The following is a 12,679-nucleotide window of genomic DNA, read 5'->3' as shown; positions in this document are numbered from 1 at the left end:
TAAAGAAGGACAGTATAGCGCCTTTACAAATAATCTCAAAGAAGATATTTTATTCTTTTGATACCTTCATGTATTTATACAAAGTTTTCGCTTATAAAATAGTATTTATTATTTATTTGAAATTCGATTAATTTGAGCCATAGAATTGCGCATTGTAGGAAAATGTTTGCGTTGCAGTAGACTCCAATACAATGGAAATAAAACGCTGGCCAATACCGCCGGCAACAACGTAAGCGTTGCCCTCAGTTGAGTCCGCTTCGCAACGGATTAACACATAGGTGACTATACTGCCAGTGCCAGCTTGTGGGTAAGTCAATTGAACCGTCACATCCTTCGCATCTTCATAATTAAAAGCGTCGGCTATCTGAGCAGCCAAGAAGTCGCCTGAAATATGACAGAAAGAACGGTAATAAATCAAAGTGTTTGAGCGGGTTTCCATTATAGCAAACTTACCTTGTACACGACCGCCTAATTTATACTCGACCGTGGAGCCGCTTCTCGCTTGGCCACTCTCCTTCTTTAACGCTAGCAAGGACAGGCCTGGATGTTTTCTCTTAAACTCATTGATATCCTTGACCACCATTATTGGACGCACTTTCTCTGGCGCTATTTCGTTGCTGCTATCCCGGACAATACCGCCACTCACAACACTAACAGCCAAAATGGCGCAGAGCGTAAAGGCAGCCAAAGCGTAGAAACGTGCCATTTTCGATCAAAAGAAAACTTGTAGAAACTTTTACAGTTACTATCACTGAATGACAAGCTAATGCCGTGATTTTGCCCATTTATACCACAACAATGAAGAGCCTACAATTAAAGCGACAGCGGTCTTATCAAATACAACAAATGATAAACAAAAAACACCGTCGTAGCGATGCCAACTCTGTTGACTGCTCAATTTCGGTATTTACGGGATTTTATATTGATTTTTTACTGATCACCAGACTTTAAACTTTTGGATACTTCCTGTACAATCCGTACACTAAACGATTATTGGAGAACTAGCAAAAGCTTAGAAAGAATAAGTTATGTCTAATTTAAAGTTTAAGAAAGAGCTAGTTCTGATATTGGATTAGACATCAGGTTTACAGGAGTGGAAAGGATTTACTAAATTTTCAGTATATGTTAGTAAGCAGAAACGTATATCTTTTAAAATTAAAATCTAAAATAAATATTACAAGTCCCAAAAATTTCGAAGCTAGTCTTTAACGATCGCGATTTTTTTAGATTGTAAGATTTTCGAGATTAACAACAATAAGTAGTACACGACTTGTATGCAAAAAAAAAAGAAAGTAGTGAGCAAGACCTAACCTAATATATTACAGAAATTGGTATTAAATATTTCGAAATTGATCGGTTATTGGTGATACATATATTCATTTAAAAAGAGGTGGGGAAATACAATACTTTTTTGTTAATAGACGAAAGTAAGGTAATATAACTTGAACATCCTGAAAAGTGGATAATAAGTTCGACACGAAATTTATAACACCCAGAAGACAGCATCGGACACGCTATTAAGTTTATATACACAATTTCAGAGAGAGACGAGCTGAGTCGATCTAGCCATATCCTTTAATCCGTCTGTATATACGCGAACTACTACCCTCAGAGATATCGATTTGAAATTTTGCATAACGAACGACTATAACTGATAGCTGTCATACAAACAGATCGATCAAACTCAAGTCCCAGTATGGAAATATTTTTTATTTGACAATTTACCTTAACGCAATTCTGGTCTCACCGAGTTTATTTGCAATAAGAGGGCTCACTTGATCACTGTGCCAAATTTCGATTGACAGGTGTTCAGGGAGATAATAAATTTAATTTTCATACCCATTAATAATACGGAACTGCTAAAAAATAATCTTTTCTTATCATTCAAATTAGCTTGATTTGTTTACGCATATATGAGATTGTTATATATTTCCAATTAGCAAGAACTCTTCGATGCGTAATAGTTTGACATAGAATGGTATCTACACCTTACTTGAAAGGTCTAGAATTCGTCTCGAATTATTTTTAGAAACTTTTTGAAAAATCTTTCCTACAATGACGCATATTTACAATTCTAGGAATTATTCAACCACACAGTGATTAACTTTCGATTACCGTTACTGATTTATAATCAATATCTACAAGTAATTTATCAAATGACTCATTGCATAACAAGTTAAGTATTTATAAACACATATGTATGCACATAACTTGTGACCAGAAAGTTTCCGGAAATTGTAAATAAAACGAAAAATTTTTATTCGTCATCAATAATCTTGTTTTTCGTCTTCAAAATATGCTCCTTCTGAAGCGATACACGCATGTCACCTTTTTTTCCAATTATTGAAACATGCGTTGTAGGCGTTGTCTGGGATCGCCTTTAGTTCCCTCAGCGAATTTCTTTTAAGGCATCAATCGAGTCGAAACAGGCTCCACGGAGTGGTAACTTGAGTTTTGGAAATAAAAAAAAAGTTGAATGCGGCCAAATCCGGTGAATACGGTGGTTGATCGATGATATTGCACGAGTTGACAATTTCCGAAAACTTTCTGGCCACAATGTATTGTATATACAAATGTTTTTTGCAATATGTTCAAATGTAGGCTAACTATTGATAAAAATCTATACATTTATCAGTTACCAATATATTTTTTTATATCATATTTATACATACACATGTATAAATAAAACAAATACAAAAATGTACACCTACCACTTCAGTTCTTCAAGAGTTCCAATATCAGGCTTCTCGACTACTGTAATGCTGCTGACAGCATTAATTTATATCATAAGAGCAGTGACACAACTAACAGATATTGTAGTTAGAGACGTAGATAACGATGTATACTAGAGTTGTCTGGAAATGACTAACAACTTCCGCTTGTCTTCTCAAATATCATCGTATCTTAATGTTAAGTATTTAAGTTTTGGGTATTTTATAGCACTTTTTTGATCAAATTAGTATTGAATATTTATGATATTTTTACGAAAATTGTAACATCCAGAAGAACACGTCGAAGAACAGAAATTTAACGATCAAAAGCAAGTTCTTGTATGGCAAACTTTTCTATTTGACAAAATATCTTTCCAAAATTTGGCAGAGATTATTGTCTAAAGCAACGGTACAATCTCCAAACAAATTGCTTGGATCGGACCACCATAGCATATAGCTGGCATACAAACTGAACGATCGGAATAAAGTGCTTGTATGGAAAACTCTTTCGTTTGACGAGATATCTTCACGAAATTTGACATGAATTATTGCCCAGGCACAACGGCACAACCTCCGAAATAATTGTTCAGATCGGACCACCATAGCATATAACCATATAACCGCGAAGTTAACGTTTTTTTTCTATTTTTTTGTTTTATAATTATTGTTGTTGTTGTTGTTGTTGTTGTTGTAGCGGCCGAATTCTGTTATTATTATTAAATTACTATTACTATTTAATTATTATTAATTTCATAAACTCACAACCAAAAATGAATAAACAAGCAGCATACGTTAAAATCATTTATTGCATGGTTTTTCAGACTTATATTCTACTTTTGCAATTCCTTTATAAATACGAAATAAATAAAATTGTTAAAAGTGTGTAAAAGAAGTACACACGTACATACATAATAATTTCAATGAAATACATATTTTCGTTTCGAGAAAATAGCGTTATGTATCACACGAAATATACACAAATATGATACACATTATAAAGTTACAGATTCAATTACACGATTCACTTAAATTATAGTACTGTTCCAGAAACTAACGTCCCATATGCTTATAGTAATAAATTATAACAATTGGAAGATAAAATTTCTTAAAATTCTCTATGTATAGTTGGCAATGTTGAAGCATTTCAATATGTATCTATAAAAAAGAATATACCTACATATAAAAAATGTTAGCATAGATCTTTAGCGCTGAAAAGTCAGCGCGATTTCAAATGTTCAAGGCCATTTTCAAATCCATCCACGTCCATTCTGTCAATCCAGTACTTAGTTAAAACTTAATAAACTTGAGCGTAAATACGCTTGGAACGGTTACTTTCACATATACATACACGTAAATATGATTGTTTTCTTTTTTACTAACGTTTCATAACATTGGTTACAGTTATTGCTTGATTTTTGTTTTCTTTTGACAGCACTTTGCGCCATACAAAATAATATCATACTTCCTGTGCCCTTCGCAAGCTTCGGTTTTATAATTTTGCATTATAAATGCGCTTACACAACTAAAATTACGAGCATGCATGCATAAACATATACATACATGCATATGTATATCATATTGTAGATAATCCTCACTGTAATTTGCGTCTCAACTCGCTTTAAAATCTTAAAAATCTGTTCAAATTCAACAAATACATTTCATAATCTCCTCCTTGCTAATGAAACTCCGCGCCGCATTGCTGTTGAGGCATGCCGCTTACCACCTGGGCTTGATCGCTTTGAACCACCATTGCTGATAGCCATCGTTGACGTCGCAATGTGCCAAGAATAGCTGCTGCGATGTCGGATGCACGGCCACACATTTCTTGTGTGTGCGATGCAGCAAATGCTTGGTGTTCTCATCATAATTCCACGGACCGTCCACTGTGCCCAAACGGCATACAGCTAATTTAATGCCCTGACGATCTGCCTCCACGCAACGCTCACCCACACCCAGTTGCCCGGCGGCATTTAGACGTATCAATTGATTATTACCACCGCCGTGGCAGTGTGAGAGTCCCATAATGGCGGGTGGCTGATGACCCATCGAATCAAGGCAACCATCTGTGGCGACGGAGCGTAATTCGCCCCAATGCAAATTGGCTGGCAGTGCGGGAAATTTGTCGTACACATCGTATGCTATATTGTCCATAAACCACTGGAAGGATTTGCAATTTAGACGCTTCTTGAGCGCCAATTGTTCGCTAATATCGCCCATATCGAGATAACGCGCCAGCGGTTCCCGTGTATAGAAGTACTCTTTGTGTGTATCGTCAAACCACGTCTCGATGACACGCTTGTAATTGATTGTTATCAGTGGTCCTTTCTTGGCTTGTGCCAATTTGCCAAAGTTGTAGGGCATGAAACCGCGATAAACGTGTCCAACGCGCGAGCATGGCACCCATTCAATGCTGCCACCACATTGCCAGATCTTGAAGCTCAATTCGAAATTTTCACCACCCCAAACCAATAGACCCGGATCGTATGCACCTAATTCCAGGAAATATTCACGATTAATGGCAAATAAGCCGCCGGCATGTGTAGGACTGCGGTAGGGTTCGGAATTGTGTGCGCGTCGTCGTTGTTCGCGTTTGGGCACCTCGTTCTCCTTGTATAACATACCCCATTCAAAAATGCCACGGAAATGCGCGTCGCTACCATAGACCGGACGATACTCGAAGGTTTTATGATCAATGCCATCAATAATTGGCACAGTCATCACCGTACGATCGCGATAGATGGGCGCTAACAGCGGTGGCAACCAGTTCGTGTTCACTTCGCAATGTGCATCGAGGAAGACAATCACTTCGCCTGCAAAGCGTAAAGTAAATTAGTTAAAATGTGTATTTTCAAAGGTAAAATTTTGACATATTTAATATTTTGCTTACCACTCGCTTCTTGTGCACCTCTTGAACGCGTACGAATTAGACCCTCTCGCTCGTCATTGCGTATAAGTTTTACTAAACCATTGAATTGTAGCAAATAGTTATCCAATTTCTCGCGTAAGTCCCGCTTATCAGAAAAATCATCTACTAGCACTATTTCATGTAATACATGCTTAGGCGAGCGATCGATCACCGAATGCACTGTGCGCATAAGCACTGAGAAGCCTTCATTATGAAAAACAATGATAACACTAGTTTTAGGTAAATCATAGGGATAGTCCCAATGTTTGCACTCATCCAAACGTGAATCCCGCACCGAGCGATGCATTGATATCTCATCTGAACATGCAATATTCATGCCATATTCCATTTCAGATTCATCTGCTAGATTTTTTTTGTCGGCAGACAGTTGATGAGCATCACCATTCTCGCCGGGTCCCACACGTTCTTCCACATTTTTTGGTTCAAAATTTCCAAGACCTAAAAACAAGCCAACAGTTAGAAATTATAGAGAAAAAAAAGAAAAAACAATAAGGTCTTATATAAATATACGAGTAAGTGCAAACAGACGAGATAACAATAACGCGTGACTTTATAGAACAACGTCTGTACAACAATGTCTTTGGATTTAATTAATTAAAGGCATATATGTTTTGATAGCGGTTAAAAAAAATTTTACCAATACTAAATAAAATCCTTAGTTTTTTTTTTAGAGTGTGTAAAATCTATAAATTTGAATCGATCTTTAAATCGAAATTGTCAACAACTATGTAGCGCTAATATATTTTTGATGTTCGAAAAATTGATTAGTATATTTGTGATTGATGTATTATTTACAACATGTATTGCTCAAACTTGTACTTATATTATATTTATTAAAACAGATTGTTCTCAGAGGTATTTCCATAAAATGTTACATTCATCAATATTCGCGTATTGCGAAAACGAGTATTTATAATAAATATTCAACAGCAGAAAATTTACATTTTGTTTTAAAAATTGTTGTATGTGCTTCTCTCTTTAAAATACGCAAACACTGTATTGAACCAGAGAACTTAAAACAAGTTCTTAAGTTCTCTGATTGAACATCAAATATAAAGCAAGGTCAAAACTAGACAATGAACTTTTTACCGGCTAAGATAAAGTAAATAATACAAGTTTACAAACAAAGATGTTTAGAAATCTCACTCACCTTCGACTAATTTTGGCACCTCACGCGGCCTTCCCTCCAATCGCTGATGATTAAATCTTGCAAATTTTCCGTGGTAACTACTTATTCCACGCTTTGTGTCGCCCCATGTGACCAGCAGAAATATTAGCGGCAATATAATGCAACAGCACAACGCTATGCGGCATAAACGACCTCCACGAATATTACTTACACGCATTTTACAAACAAAAGTTATAATGTAAATAAAATAAATGCTTCCAACTGCTTTACTACAATGTTACTTGATATGCTACAATTCCACTTTCAGCCACATTAAAATCTGTCGACGTGTCGCAATAGCGGCTCAAGCTACCTACGATTTTCGCACTACGGATTAAACTAAAATCAACAATTATATACGAGTAACAAAACACAAGCTATATTTATTAATCGACGAAAATAAGCGGCTAAAACTACAACTTTTGTATTTTGTATTCTTAAATAGCAGCACTATAAAAGATTAGTTTTAATAATACATTTGTATATCCATTCCTGTAGGTAAATATGCACAGCTGAATCCGAAATTTATTTCTATCAACATTTTCACCTTTAGGATCTAAACAGTGCACGAACTCTGAATTTCTTTTAGATGGTGAACTTATGAGTGGTAGACTTCGGATAACTTTGTTTCCTGGGTAAATAAAATATGTATTTAGAATGATCTTCTCATAAATTTGTAATTAAATTATTTCAATCCGTCACTAAACTATAATAAAAAAATATGTATAGAGATGTTTTTCTTAATTTGGCTATTGTACTTTTCTATTTTAAAAATCAAAAGAACGAAAATAGATAGTTATATGGTAAGACATTTATAAAATTTATACATTTCCTGTGCTACATTCCTCTTAATCGGAAGCTCAGCTAATATTATTGTGCTTTGAATTCTCACCACAATTTGAAAGTTGTGTGTCAATATAATTGAATTGATTTTTATTGTGAATTTATTTACGCTCTTCAACGTAGAAGAAGCAAAAACTATTCGAATTTTGTAAAAGCGCCTAATGGCGCAAAAGGAAGCATAAATAAAAATGCGTAAAAGTGCGAAACTTCCTCGCACATCACGAGTTAATGAAAAAATTATCGAATATTACTTAAAATTTGGACAGGATCGTGATTTAGAAAAGTACATGCGTCTATATTCACCATGCGGGAGTCGCAGCGATTGCAAAAGCCGTAGCAGTACAACAACAAACAGCAGTTGCCGTAGTGAAGATGAAGGACGCAGTATGAGACGATTGTTTCATCAAGAAACGGATACGACCACAGAAAGTGATTGTGAGCCGAAAGAATTTATAGTACCAATAGAAATGCAGTCTAGTAACACTATTGGAAAGGGTCTAAAGTCGAAAGCAGACGAGGTGAGGCAAACATTAAAAATACAGATTACTTTTTGACAATTAAATTTTTAATATTTAGTGTACATCATCTGCTCCTGACTTGCATACACCTCCACCCAGTAATCTTAGGAAAGGACAAAGTAAACAAACACAGACTCCCGAATCGATAACAAAGTCACACAAACGTCTGGAATGGGATTCTTTGGGTGATGTCGGCTATAGAAAGTCATTATCAACTAGCAATATCAGCATTTTAGAACGTTCTGTGCTTAAAGAATATTTTCAAGAAATTTCATCTATCAGCAGTTCGAAAAAGGAAACCGATACTGTTGAGTGTTCGAAAAGTACGAAAAAACATGTCGAAATACACAAACCGGCGACAACCACAAAGCAACATATACCCGAAAGTAATACACCACCTTTAGCTTCCAGCACAATGATGCAATTGGATAAAGGAAAGAGTAGCAAGCTACAACCAAAATTGGTTTCTAAAAGCACATCAATGTCACTACAAAAGAAATATGATCAATATGCGCAAACTTCTACATATGTGCCACCGCAGCACATATCGCGGGAAGTGCAAGTGACGTTATCCAATACGCCTTCTGTTACATCTTCAACCGCAGCGGGCACTGCAACTCCGAGCAGTTTCGATTACTATTCTTCTCGTTCAGGACGATCCACAACAGACGAAGAAAAACGTGTTGAAAAAAGCGCTTTGAAAAGTGTCCATCAAAATGTAATGAAGTCCAAAGTAAACGAAGAATCCGTGCACCCATTCGTAGCAGAAATTAATGAAATGTTATCGTCTTGTAAAATAGCTGACTCAAGAAAACACAGTTCCAAACAAGAGAGTATAGTAGCGGACTTACAAAAAGTACACGATACTTTGAAAAAAGTTCTGAGCGAAAATAAAGAAAACTCCTCATCTACTTCCTCGATACTCAACTCGCCACAGCTAGATTTAGGCATCCAACTGTTGTGTTCGCTAATAGATGCACGAAGCTTAAGTCAAAAGCAAAAGAAAAGACTCGTGCGAGATATCGTTAAACGCATATCAACTCTCAACGCCGAAGACGAAGGTGATGCCGCTGAGATTGCTGTCGCACAGTTTAGTAGTGCATTAACAGCACAAACGGAGAGAAGTGAAACACATAAGAATGTAAATGAAAATATGGAAGCAACACTCCAAACAAGTTCTGCGGTTACAGTGGCAAGAACTGGCAAAGCTACGATGGACATGAGCGATTTAGCGAGTAATTTACCTTCGAGTACAAGCAGCGAAGGAGTTGACGAACATCTTATAAGTGTCGATGGTAAGTGTTTTGAAATTTAAGCAAATTAATTTTTAACTGTTATCGTTTTCAAGTTATAAATAAACCATCGCTGCCGACAACCTCTGCCAAGGCAAGGGCTCGACTGGCTGCTGAAAATACTGAGCATGTACAAAAGTTACGCATAGCGCACGCGCGTATAAGTGCTGGCACACAAGTGGAAGAGATGGATCTAACACAAACGAAATACAGTAATGTGCAGGAAATTTCAGAAAACTCACCGCCAAATGCACCAGTAAATATAAATAAAGATGCAGACAAAGATTCTTCAGCATCTAAAGCTAGCACTACATCTAAAGATGTCACCACACAGAAAGCCCTAATAAATATTGAAAGTGGTGGCGCCTCTGACACAGACGTAGACGCCGCTGCGCATTCTACAATGCGCGAGTGGCTGAATCCTATGACACAATCTGAAATTGAATATGAGCAGAAGAAGTTGGAAATGGTAAAGCTAGCCGCCAAAAAAAATAAACTTACCAAATGCTTTGCAAGCGAGAAAATCGAGCCGGAACGAAAATCACAACTACAATGGATACAATCGGAAATTGAACGCTTAGAAACATTACGCTGTCTATTGCTCAAGCCGAATATAGAGCGTGCAAATTCTTTGGAAATACATGAATCGATGCCACTAAATGTGGAAAAGTTATACGACACTGTTTTTACGGACACAAAGTTGGCTTCAGTGACCAGCTCGACGACAACCAGCGCACATAGCAGTGAAAATGACAAAGCGATGCAGGAAATCGAAATAATTATTGAGGAGTCAAATGAGGATGTTATTAAATTAGATGAGAAAACCAAATCTACGAAACAACGCAAGCGCGAAACCCAAATCATTTACGACAAGCCCGTTGAAACGACAAACATATATGACAACTTAGTGCCTGGTAAAGCGCTTTTTCGCACTATGACCGAGACAGTTACAACTAAAGAAGAACAAGTTCTGCCAACAGCTGCTATATTAACGCAAGAATCTGCAATAACAGCTCCACCGAACCGACCATTGCCAAGTGCCAAACAACGCCAACAGCAGCGCTCCAAAATTGACACGCCTTCCGGTGACAGTAATGACGGCGAGAGTGTTGGCTCATACGCACAACAACGCAAGCGTGAGTTTTTAGAGCAATATCGCTTAAAGAAACGCAGCCAGTACGTGTCATTGCTACACCAACAACAACAAATGCTAATCCAACAACAACAGCAGATTATACATGAGCTGCAGCAGCGCTGCAATACAATAACGCATGCGCCAGCAGCGCCAACAACTGGACACTATTCTGTGCCACACCATATGCCGCCCAATGCGTATTGTCAGTGTGCCTCAACGCAGCGACCTTATAATCAAACGTATTTTCATCAACAGCACAACAATATGTGTGCAGCGCAAGCACAAACAAATATGAAACGATCGCAACCGGCTCCTCCACCTTGTCCGCCACGTGTGCAATCGCAACAAGGCGATGCCATCAATTACTCCCATAAAACACAAACAATACACAGCGAGCAATCGACTTCGTCAATATTTTGCATTTCATCCGAGGTCTCCATACCGATGGGATCAAGCAGCACAACTAGTTCCACCACCACGACTACACATCAGTATGACGACGTGACAGCCGTGACTGTACCAGCTCCAGGAGTGGGTGTACAAACTGGCGATTCTTTACGTCGCTCACAGCCGATTTTCGGTAAACGTTTACAATATAACTGCGCACGTATGAATGTCCCAACGTGTTTTGCCTATAATCCACAACCCGTTTGTTCTGGCCAATCGATTTGCGTGCAGGTGAAGCCGAAAGCCATCGCATATGTTATACAATTCGAAAAGAAAACTACATCGTCTACAACTACAACAACCACCACAACAACCAGCGCCACATCAGCCGCCAGCAATCAATATACATCGAAACCCAGCAGCGAGTCCATCGATTTGCAGCGTGAAGAGACGGAAGTGTGCGCCTTGCAGGACTATCTAGTACGTGCCAAACCCCAATTCATTGCGCACACAAAGGAGCGTAAGGCTATACTCAATCAAATACAAGTGCTGCGTGAGGAGCGTGGTAAGGAATTGCGCGATATCATTGAGAATGCCAGTGAAAACTCGTTGGAAACGCGTTTGCAACATTTACCGCCACCCGCAACTAGTATGTGTCTAAGATGTGCATATGTTATATATATATATATATAATCCTTTTTTTTTTTTGTTTTACTTAATTTAACATTGCACTTTTAGAGCGTTTGCGAATTTTCGCCACCAAAGAGATGAAGGCAATGACACAGCGGCATTGTGAGAATTTACCCGAGATATTGAAGCAACGGGAACGCAAGCGTGAAGAACGTCGCCGTCATGGAAATCGCCTAATCAGAGATATATTTAATCAGGTGCTTTTATTTGCTATATTTACTGTTAGTTACTTAATTGTCATTTATTGTTATTTATTATTATTTTTTTTTTTGCAGCGTTTGCAACGTCGTGTGCGCACCGGAAAATTGTCATTAAACCATAGTAAAACTGTTATTTAAAAGAAGAGGCCAAACCACACTGCATTTATTTGCGCAAAATATATTTATATAGTGAAATTAAAATTTAGTTAATAAAATAAATAAATAATAATGCAAGGCTTGTTGTAATCGAAAAGAAATTAAAATTTGCGTTAAAAATTGTGGCTAAAAATGCGTTGTGTTCAAATGTTTTATATGAATTACGAAAATTGTACGGATAAATGCTGCTTTGTTGGCTTGCACGCGGTTACTAAAGATTTCTGATAAGTTATATCATTACAATTTAGTTGTTGCTGCAGCTTGCTGTTTATAATATCGAAAATTATTAATGCATTTCAAGTGCAAGCGCCTCGAATTTTCGAAAAATATTACGGTTTCAGCGAACTATAGACACATTCTGGCGTTTATTCGAAGTCATTTTCCAAAATCGTGAGTTTTTGTTATTTGTTTTTATTTATTTATTTTTGTACATTTTTTTTGTATTTTTTTTTTTGTTTTTAAATTTTTTTTTTTATTTTTTTTTTTAATTTTGTTTTTGTTTTTTTGTATTTATTTAATATTTTTTATGCATTAGCATTGGTTATATATAATTATGTTAGTTGTCAATTTTAATTACATACACATATTGAAATAAGTTGATGTTTTAACATGGTTTATAGGGAAGTCAACAGCATAATAACATTTTTTTTTAC

The 12,679-nt window shown here is 36.9% G+C and overlaps 3 protein-coding genes across 3 annotated transcripts; 1 reads left to right on the top strand and 2 right to left on the bottom strand.

Moving 5' to 3' along the window:
- Positions 1-19: 19 nt before the first annotated feature.
- LOC106620407 (uncharacterized) lies at positions 20-775 on the bottom strand. Its single transcript, XM_036368940.2, has 2 exons — positions 454-775; positions 20-384 (listed from the first exon to the last, which is right to left on the bottom strand). The coding sequence occupies exons 1-2, from the start codon at positions 704-706 to the stop codon at positions 128-130; spliced, it is 510 nt and encodes a 169-aa protein (XP_036224833.1). The 5' UTR covers positions 707-775; the 3' UTR covers positions 20-127.
- A 2,724-nt stretch (positions 776-3,499) lies between these two features.
- Pgant7 (N-acetylgalactosaminyltransferase 7) lies at positions 3,500-7,378 on the bottom strand. The gene is made up of 3 exons (XM_070110406.1): positions 6,788-7,378; positions 5,599-6,075; positions 3,500-5,521 (listed from the first exon to the last, which is right to left on the bottom strand). The coding sequence occupies exons 1-3, from the start codon at positions 6,981-6,983 to the stop codon at positions 4,428-4,430; spliced, it is 1,767 nt and encodes a 588-aa protein (XP_069966507.1). The 5' UTR covers positions 6,984-7,378; the 3' UTR covers positions 3,500-4,427.
- A 392-nt stretch (positions 7,379-7,770) lies between these two features.
- On the top strand, positions 7,771-12,159 carry LOC106620416 (centrosome-associated protein Alms1a). Its single transcript, XM_014238914.3, has 5 exons — positions 7,771-8,166; positions 8,225-9,461; positions 9,515-11,629; positions 11,719-11,867; positions 11,946-12,159. The coding sequence occupies exons 1-5, from the start codon at positions 7,837-7,839 to the stop codon at positions 12,006-12,008; spliced, it is 3,894 nt and encodes a 1,297-aa protein (XP_014094389.2). The 5' UTR covers positions 7,771-7,836; the 3' UTR covers positions 12,009-12,159.
- The last annotated feature ends 520 nt before the right edge of the window (positions 12,160-12,679 follow it).

Source organism: Bactrocera oleae, chromosome 5 (genome assembly GCF_042242935.1).
Source record: "Bactrocera oleae isolate idBacOlea1 chromosome 5, idBacOlea1, whole genome shotgun sequence".
Classification (NCBI taxonomy): domain Eukaryota; kingdom Metazoa; phylum Arthropoda; class Insecta; order Diptera; family Tephritidae; genus Bactrocera; species Bactrocera oleae.
Note: the sequence above shows the minus strand (reverse complement) of the source record. Positions and strands in the feature narration are given on the sequence as shown.

Bases quoted from the DNA above. Each gene is read 5' to 3' on its own strand.
- Pgant7 (XM_070110406.1), bottom strand. From the start codon at position 6,983: ATGCGTGTAAGTAATATTCGTGGAGGTCGTTTATGCCGCATAGCGTTG. The intron at 6,076-6,787 runs GTGAGTGAGATT...GCTTGTTTTTAG, and splicing joins GGTGCCAAAATTAGTCGAAG to GTCTTGGAAATTTTGAACCA. The intron at 5,522-5,598 runs GTAAGCAAAATA...TACGCTTTGCAG, and splicing joins AGGTGCACAAGAAGCGAGTG to GCGAAGTGATTGTCTTCCTC.
- LOC106620407 (XM_036368940.2), bottom strand. From the start codon at position 706: ATGGCACGTTTCTACGCTTTGGCTGCCTTTACGCTCTGCGCCATTTTG. The intron at 385-453 runs GTAAGTTTGCTA...GTCATATTTCAG, and splicing joins ATTAGGCGGTCGTGTACAAG to GCGACTTCTTGGCTGCTCAG.
- LOC106620416 (XM_014238914.3), top strand. From the start codon at position 7,837: ATGCGTAAAAGTGCGAAACTTCCTCGCACATCACGAGTTAATGAAAAA. The intron at 11,630-11,718 runs GTATGTGTCTAA...TTGCACTTTTAG, and splicing joins TTTACCGCCACCCGCAACTA to AGCGTTTGCGAATTTTCGCC. The intron at 11,868-11,945 runs GTGCTTTTATTT...TTTTTTTTGCAG, and splicing joins TCAGAGATATATTTAATCAG to CGTTTGCAACGTCGTGTGCG.